At 40.6% G+C, this 8,108-nt stretch overlaps 1 protein-coding gene across 1 annotated transcript in view; it reads right to left on the bottom strand.

The window, feature by feature from the left end:
• Positions 1 to 3,534: 3,534 nt before the first annotated feature.
• Positions 3,535 to 8,108, bottom strand: part of med10 (mediator complex subunit 10) — a 20,763-nt gene continuing 16,189 nt past the window's right edge. The window contains exons 2-4 of the mRNA XM_038966536.1: positions 5,318 to 5,401; positions 4,577 to 4,679; positions 3,535 to 4,316 (exon numbers count right to left, since the gene is read on the bottom strand). Coding sequence (XP_038822464.1) covers positions 4,221 to 4,316; positions 4,577 to 4,679; positions 5,318 to 5,401 — 283 coding nt within the window. The 3' untranslated portion in view covers positions 3,535 to 4,220. The remainder of the gene's footprint in view (positions 4,317 to 4,576; positions 4,680 to 5,317; positions 5,402 to 8,108) is intronic.

Below are 8,108 nucleotides of genomic sequence, written 5' to 3'. Positions count from 1 at the left end.
GTTAATGATATCCCAAATTCCCTCAAAACAGCCTGAGGCGAAATGTCTGAAGACAAAATAATGAATAGAATGTGAGAATCGTTGTTGGTATCATTCACAGACATTATTTAACCTTGTGGAATTAACCTAGACTTTAATTTATGCATACCTGCCACTTTTTCCCAGACATAATACCGATACATGATTACATATACATCATCAAAATTATTGTAATGACATATCTGATCACAACAACACAAAGCGCTGGAGAAACATGAAAGGGATCTATTCCCTCCACTCATCCAGTAGTGTGTGTGTGTGTAGGGGGGTTGTGTGTGTTCTGGTGGGATTATAATTCAGTGTTATTAAGACACACTTAATGCTGAGACGGGGAGCAGCGTCCTAACACCTACACACACGCTTGCACACACACACACACAATTGCGCGCGCACACTTAACACTGATAGGGAGAGAGCAGAGCTGTCTATAAAGGTAGATAATTAAACCAGAGGGAAATTATAGGATCCTTTTATACATTCTCTTTCTCTCTCATTTTACAATCTCTCCCTCTGTGTCTGTCTGTCTCTCTATCTATCTCTCCCCTCCTCCTGCTCCCTCTGGTTCACCCTGCACACACTGCTCTTTAGCAAATCTCTCTGATTGTAGATTAAATGGGGACTCTTGGGCAGGGTGGAGAGAGGGATGGGGGAGGGAGAGAGGGATGTCAAGGAGAGAGAGGAGTGGAGGAGAGAAGAAAATGGTTAGAAATACTGATTGAGCAGGCATAATCCTAAAATAAAGATATCTTTCCATGTATTAGTACCATTTGTAACAATAAAGGTGGAATCAGTCACTTTCTCCTACTCAGTAATGTGATTTATCAGTGGAGTCTGGGTGTGCAGACGACAACTAACTGGTAATTTATAGGTTTCATTTAACGTTTAGTGTCCCATCCTCCTCACTGGACAATACTACACTCCTGGGCGTAGTATCTCTCTCCCCCTTTCTCTCGACTCCGTCTCTCTCAATCCCCCTCTATTTCCCTCTTTTTCTCATTTGTCTCCTCTCATTTCTCTATCTCCTCTCCCAATCACCGTCTATTTCTCATCTCTCCTCTTCTCTCTGTTTGAATGTTTCTCCCCCCTCTCCTCTTCTCTCTCTTTGAGTATTTCTCTCTCTCATCCCCCTCTCCTCTAAGCAGGGATATTTCAGAATGGTGCCAGGGTAGAGGTGTCTTTTTCCTTGGTCATGTTAACAGCTTGTGTGTAAATGGACCTAGAGGAACCATAGACGTAATAGGTAAATGTCATTCTATCCGTCTCTACAACAGGTAACTGAATAGGTCAAATGATCCTAGAGATCGTCAATGCTTCTCAGGTGACCTGACGACCTTCTGTTCTAAGGCTGGTGTGTGTGTGTGTCGGTCTCATCAAAGCGGATTCTATTGGCTGCCTTTATTGTCCTCTAGGGCTCTAGTATGAATAACAAACACACACCTACTGCCTTCTCACTGAATATGCAATTAAACACACACGGCATGGGCCATTGTCTCTGCATCTAGCCAGGGACCGGAGAGGGGTGTTACCATAGTAACAGGAGCTACAGAAGGACTGTGACTGCCTTCTGACCCTTATCAAGGAAGAGATTGCTGTTGCGAAAGTGACTTACACTAGTGAAATTACATTTTCATACTTTTCTTCGTACTGGACCCCCGTGGGAATCGAACCCACAACCCTGCATTGCAAGTGCCATGCTCTACCAACTGAGCTACACAGGACAGAGGCTTAACTACGTTAATTATGTTGCATTAATGTACACTACTTCATACATTTACCATCTATAGTTTACAATAGGAATACGACATCACATGAACTAATAAATGTAACTTTTAGGAACAAAAATAATTTTTTCCAGTACCCTCATTGAACTAGATAGCATTCAGTGTTATAAACACTACTCAAGGCCAGGAACTACATATAACAAAGAGCAAGAGGATCCACCTCTAGCAGCAAGACTATTTCAATCAAGAAACCCCACATTCCCCCTCTCTGTCTCACTCCTGGGAGGAATGTTGAAGACAAAAAAACAAATCAAATAAAAAGAATGTGGCCATCATAAAATGGAGAATGTAGAAGGTAGGTAACCTAGGTAACGGCCGAGGATGTTCGCGTTGGAGGCGGCTAGCCTGAGTGCACATGAAGAGGACAAGGGAAACAGAGGGAGAAAGTCAAACTTACCTCACAAGAAGTAATTCTCACACACACACTTTCAGCTAGAGAAATGCCACAGCCATTTTCATCTACGTACGCAAACCGAATAAAAAGTGAATAACAATAAACTGAACCAAAACATCCAAAGTACATTTACATCAAAAGCCTTTCCCTGTGTTGCTGGCGACTGAAAGGTCTACCCCTGACCTATGATGCGTTGTCACTGACAATTCCTTCAAAACTCGTTGAGAAATGGGAGAGGTTAGCAGGTGATGAAAATACACCGGAAGATGAGATATGTTGACAGCACAGTGCAAGTAAAGGACAAAGACAAGTAGGGGAGGGAGAGAGATGAGGAGAAAGGGAAGGAAGATAAGGAGAAAAAGAAGCCCTGAGAATAGTGTCCGTTTGATGACATCAGCCACCTACCTGTCCCCTGCACGTCACCCGTTTCCCCTGGGGACAGGTTGCATCGTCACGTCTGTGCGTCACTAAAGAGCACTGACGGCTCGGTCATTAATGCGCCAATTACTAAGCAACCAGTCATCCAGGGAACACACACACCTGCATTGTGGAGAACCTAAGTGGAATTAATCAACTGCGACCTCGGGGCATTGTGAAGGTTGATGGCAGCCTCTTCGGCTGAGAAGTCGATACCTGCAGTGCATTCAGAAAGTATTCACACCACTTTATCCACATTTTGTTGTGTTCCAGCCTGAATTTAAAATGTATTCAATTGAGATTGTGTCACTGGTTTACACACAATACCCCATAATGTCAAAGTGGATTCATGTTTTTTTTTAATTTTATTAATTCAAAATTTAAAGCTGAAATGTTTTGAGTCAATAAGTATTCAACCCCTTTGTTATGGCAAGCCTAAATAAACTCAGGCGTAAAAATGTGCTTAACAAGTCACATAAGTTGCATGGACTCACCGTGTGTACAATAATAGTGTTTAACATGATTTTTGAATGACTACCTCATCTCTGTACCTCACACATACAATTATCTATTAGGTCCCTCAGTCAAGCAGTGCATTTCTAACAGATTCAACCACAAATACCAGGGAGGTTTTCCAATGCCTCGCAAAGAAGGGCACCTATTGGTAGGTGGGTAAAAAAAAAAGACATTGAATATCTGTTGGTTAAAAATATTTTCTTCCATTTCATTCTTTAAAACCCACTGAACACAACCTCTTATAATGTAATGTCCATAGTGATTGACCTTTGGGTGAAAGAATGGGACATTTGAGGCCTTTACCACTTATACCTGTTATAAATCAAGTTCCTGTTTATGAATTGTAGTCTACAAGGCGCTAACATGGCAGTAAATACCACACTAATCTTTCAATCACAAGACCATTTATTTGCAATATAAAAACAAAAAGCAAAACAAACAAGATTCAATCAAAACACAAAATGTGTGTTGTAAACCTCTGATCTAGTTTGTTGACCATGTACAAGATACATTTAGATACTTGAGCTTGATACAAAACAGAGTCCCAGTCCAGATCTTCAGTGTTGTACAATGATCTTTAGTCTTTACAAAAAGGTTCTGTATGAGTAGAAACATTATATACATGTTCTAGGTGGGATCTCACACAGCAGGAGGAAACAGTTAGCCAGATATCACATTATGAGAAAATGACATATTTCCAGTACAACAAAAAGATAGTTGAAAAAGGCAATAGGTTCTTGGCTGCAAGTTCTTACTATCCAATCCTCAGCTTTAGCTCATTTGTGATGATTGTCTTTTTTTTTGTGTCCACAATATTTTGTACCCTTCCATGGAGCATTCTTGCCACATTACTCTTCCCACATCAGAAACAAAGAATTTCTCCTCCAACTACCTCTACAGCTGTCTCATTATCTCAGACTAGGCGATTTCTCAATGTCAACAACCCACTTTCCCATTAATATTCCCTGAATATGAATACACCTCATCTGGCTGACTCATCGATCCTGCCCTGTGAAACCTCACTGTGGCTTTGAGTAGGGGGGTTAGGGGTCAGGGTTAAAGTTCTGGGGTCACTATGATGGGGGGTCATCTCCATGGATAGCCTTGTACTTGGTCATCTCCTCTGGAAAAACCTTGCCCAGCTCAGAGATCAGCAGGCTCTTAAACTTCTGCAACCAGAGACAGAACAGAGGGGTCAGAGTTTGAAGCTAAAGTTTATTTACTGTTATTTAGTAAGAACCATTATGGCCTTAATGGTAATAAGACAGTATAAGAGGATTATATATGCTTATGACACATCTTACAATCCATTATAATCCTAAGGCATTATACCAGCAGACTTTGAGTAAAGTGTAACCATTGCTACTTGTCATTAAGTAATTTCTTGAATCTATTTCTGTCTTTTAGGCTTGAATCTACTGCCACTTACCGTCATGGTGTCAATCTTGCCTTTAACCTGCTCGTTCTTGGCCAGGGCCCGTTCCAGACACTCCTTAGTGTACAGCTGGGGGTTACGACCCTGATCTATGTATCTGACAACATAAGGCAAAACATTACATTGGTTTAGTTAGGCTGAGGGTTTGTGGCCAAGTGGAGGTCTGAGGGTGAGAAAGAGCTGGTATAAGGGTGACTTTCCTTCTATTAAGCTCACCACAGTCTCGAGTAGCCATCGTTACAAATCTCATCTCGTTGACTCGACTATTGGAAGTCTTGATTTTGCGTTTGAATGGGAGCGCTGGCATTCAACACTCGCATTTGACTGGCTCTGAGAATAAATTACTACTCAGTTTCCCCTCAAGAGAGGCAATTCCTTGTTATGTCTGTGTCCCTTTTCCTACCCTGTCAGACAAAGTCTTATAGCTTATGCAGCATTTGTTTAGTATCGTATGCATGCATGCTCGCCTGATGCAAGACAGATTTATTTACAAAAAACAATCTGTTTCCTGCTCCAGTGCCAACCATACAAACTATGTGATTGGTTTGAAATGGCAACGCATAACTAGTTTCCATTTCGACTCCACCGTACTCACCACCCATTTTGTTTTCTTATTAATCAGGCGAACTTTCCCAGGCTTTCAAAAGTTACACGAGAAGCCTGGGATTCCGAGGCTCACAAACTAGAGCTAGAAATGGCAGGTGTATGTACAAGTTGGTAGGTACATCTACTCACTCGAATGCCTCGAGAGGAACGTTGATCTCATGTAGCTGCTGGCGACATTTCTCAATGTCCTGCAGTCCCGTGATCATGTAGTTGGGTGGGTATAATTTGTGGAACGTTCCAACAGGAATCCGTTCCAAAAACTCCGTAAATATCAAGGTTGCCAACAAACAACGCATACAGTCGTATAACAGTAGAATGACATACCGGGTTGGGAGTGAGCTCTGTAATTACGTTTTTAACTCGGAAAAAATGTCTCTCTTCGTTCTGGTAGCCTCCGCCATTTCTCGTTCGTTGGTTTAGTTATTATTTCCGGTGTTCCTGCATTCCCCGGTGAACTCTGTTGCGCCTCAATTGGGGAATCGCTGTGGTTGAAATGTAACTAATGACCGCAAGCCCCAGTATTTTATTAGCTAGGTGGCTTGTACACAATTGTTACCGATGATACTGTATATACCTACTCGTAGTACAGAAATATGCATTGTATTTTGCCAAGTTCTTTCGGTGTTAATCCTGTTTCCCAGACATAGCAGGTAAACTGTGTCTGTGTTGTGTTGTTGAGTTCATCTTGCCTAGTTAAATAAAGATTAAATTAATTAGAACATTTCAAATATATACTTTGACCTATTTCAGGTAACCCCAAGATGCTTGATTCACTACAGCTGCTTTTGAAGAACTTTCCAGTCGTTTTTGCTTTACATTGCGACTTTTGAACGTCTGTTTATTGGACATATATATTAGTGTCTAATAAAAAGAGCAACGTATGTAAAGCATCCTATCTGTTTTAAGGTTATAGTGTGTGTGTATATGTGTGTGTAGTGTAGGTCCTCTTGATGTCCACTAGGTGTCAGCACGGCTTCAATAATGTCACACCAGGTTCACAACATGTTTTTATGTGTAACAAATCTAATTGTCACATGCGCCGAATACTACATATGTAGACCTTATAGTGAAATGCTGACTTACAAGCCCTTAACACATATTTTTCTAAAAAGGAAATTGTTGGTTAATTAAGAAATAAAAGTTACAAATAAATAAAGAGCAGCAGTAAAATAAAAATAGCGAGGCTATATACATGGGGTACCGGTACAGAGTCAATGTGTCGGGGCCCCGGTTAGTCGAGGTAATTGAGGTGTTCCTTTCAAGTCCAGTGGTGTAAATTACTTAACAAAAATGTATTTAAAGTACTCCACTACATTCCGTTTATATCTGTGTTTTTTTGTATCTGTACTTTTACTCGACTCTTTCTGTTTCTTTACAACTTTGATTTTACTTCACACATTTCTAAAGAAAATATTATTTTTTTACTCCGTACAGTTTCCCTGGCACCCAAAAGTACTTGTTTCATTTCGAATGCTAAGCCGGACAGGAAAATGGTCCAAATCACACACTTATCAAGAGAACATCCCTGGTCATTCCTACTGCATCTGATCTAGCGGACTTACTAAACACATGATTTGTTTGTAAATTATGTCTGAATGTTGGAATGTTCCCATGGCTATTACTTAAATAAACAAACAAGAAAGTTGTGCTGTCTGGTTTTTAATAATATGGAAGGTCAAATAATTTATACTTTTATCACTGATACTTTACCACAACTCTATTAAAGGACATTCTACACAAGGTGTCACTCATTTCTTGCTATTTGATGGGAACTACCCTCTACCCTACACACCTCAAGTTAGCTCTTTCATGCCCACAAAAGGCAACATCCAAAATGGCTGTCTAAAAATTGCTCTCCCTGGATTTGACCTTCAAGCTCTGGTTTGGGGAGCAAACACCATAACACCTACTCTACCAGACAGACAGAGAATACATGTTAAGGGCTATTCAAAATGTACACATCAAAGACAACATTTCAGAGGTTGGAGAATGGCGTGGGGGCTTGTACTTCTTGGGTCCACCAACCGTTCCTCAATCTTCTTCTGATGACTACAAGCATAGATTATGAATCTTCAAAAACTACAATATGGATGGATGTGTTTAGGAATGGGGGACGAAATTCGAAAGGGACGTGTTTCCAATACACAGCAAATAAACCCTAGAAATGTTATTCCAAAATCTTAATATTGGAACTTTGTCCATAAATTTGCATACTACTGTCTATAAGCTATCATAACATGTGGGTTTTGTCTTGGGGACAAGGTATCGGAACGCTTTGAATGGTCTACAAAGCATGCCCCAGGTAAAAGTTGGCTTTTGCAGACAAGGATTATATGTTACTCCACGACAATAATATGTTATCACAACTCTATTAAAGGACATTCTACACAAGGTGCACTTCATTTCTTGCTATTTGATGGGAACTACCCTCTACCCCCTACACACCTCAAGTTAGCTCTTTCATGCCCACAAAAGGCAACATCAAAAATGGCTGTCTAAAAATTGCTCTCCCTGGATTTGACCTCTCAAGCTCTGGTTTGGGGAGCAAACACCATAACCACTACTCTACCAGACAGACAGAGAATACATGTTAAGGGCTACTTCAAAATGTACACATCAAAGACAACATTTCAGAGGTTGGAGAATGGCGTGGGGCTTGTACTTCTTGGGTCCACCAACCGTTCCTCAATCTTCTTCTGATGACTACAAGCATAGATTATGAATCTTCAAAACCTAAACTATAGGATGGATGTGTTTAGGAATGGGGGACGAAATTCGAAAGGGACGTGTTTCCAATTACCAGCAAAAAACCCTAGAAATGTTATTCCAAAATCTTAATATTGGAACTTTGTCCATAAATTTGCATACTACTGTCTATAAGCTATCATAACATGTGGGTTTTGTCTTGGGGACAAGGTAT

The sequence above is a fragment of the Salvelinus namaycush genome, chromosome 27 (genome assembly GCF_016432855.1).
Source record: "Salvelinus namaycush isolate Seneca chromosome 27, SaNama_1.0, whole genome shotgun sequence".
Taxonomy (NCBI): Eukaryota; Metazoa; Chordata; class Actinopteri; order Salmoniformes; family Salmonidae; genus Salvelinus; species Salvelinus namaycush.
The sequence above is the reverse complement of the archived record's forward strand: the minus strand, read 5'-3'. Positions and strand labels throughout refer to the sequence as shown.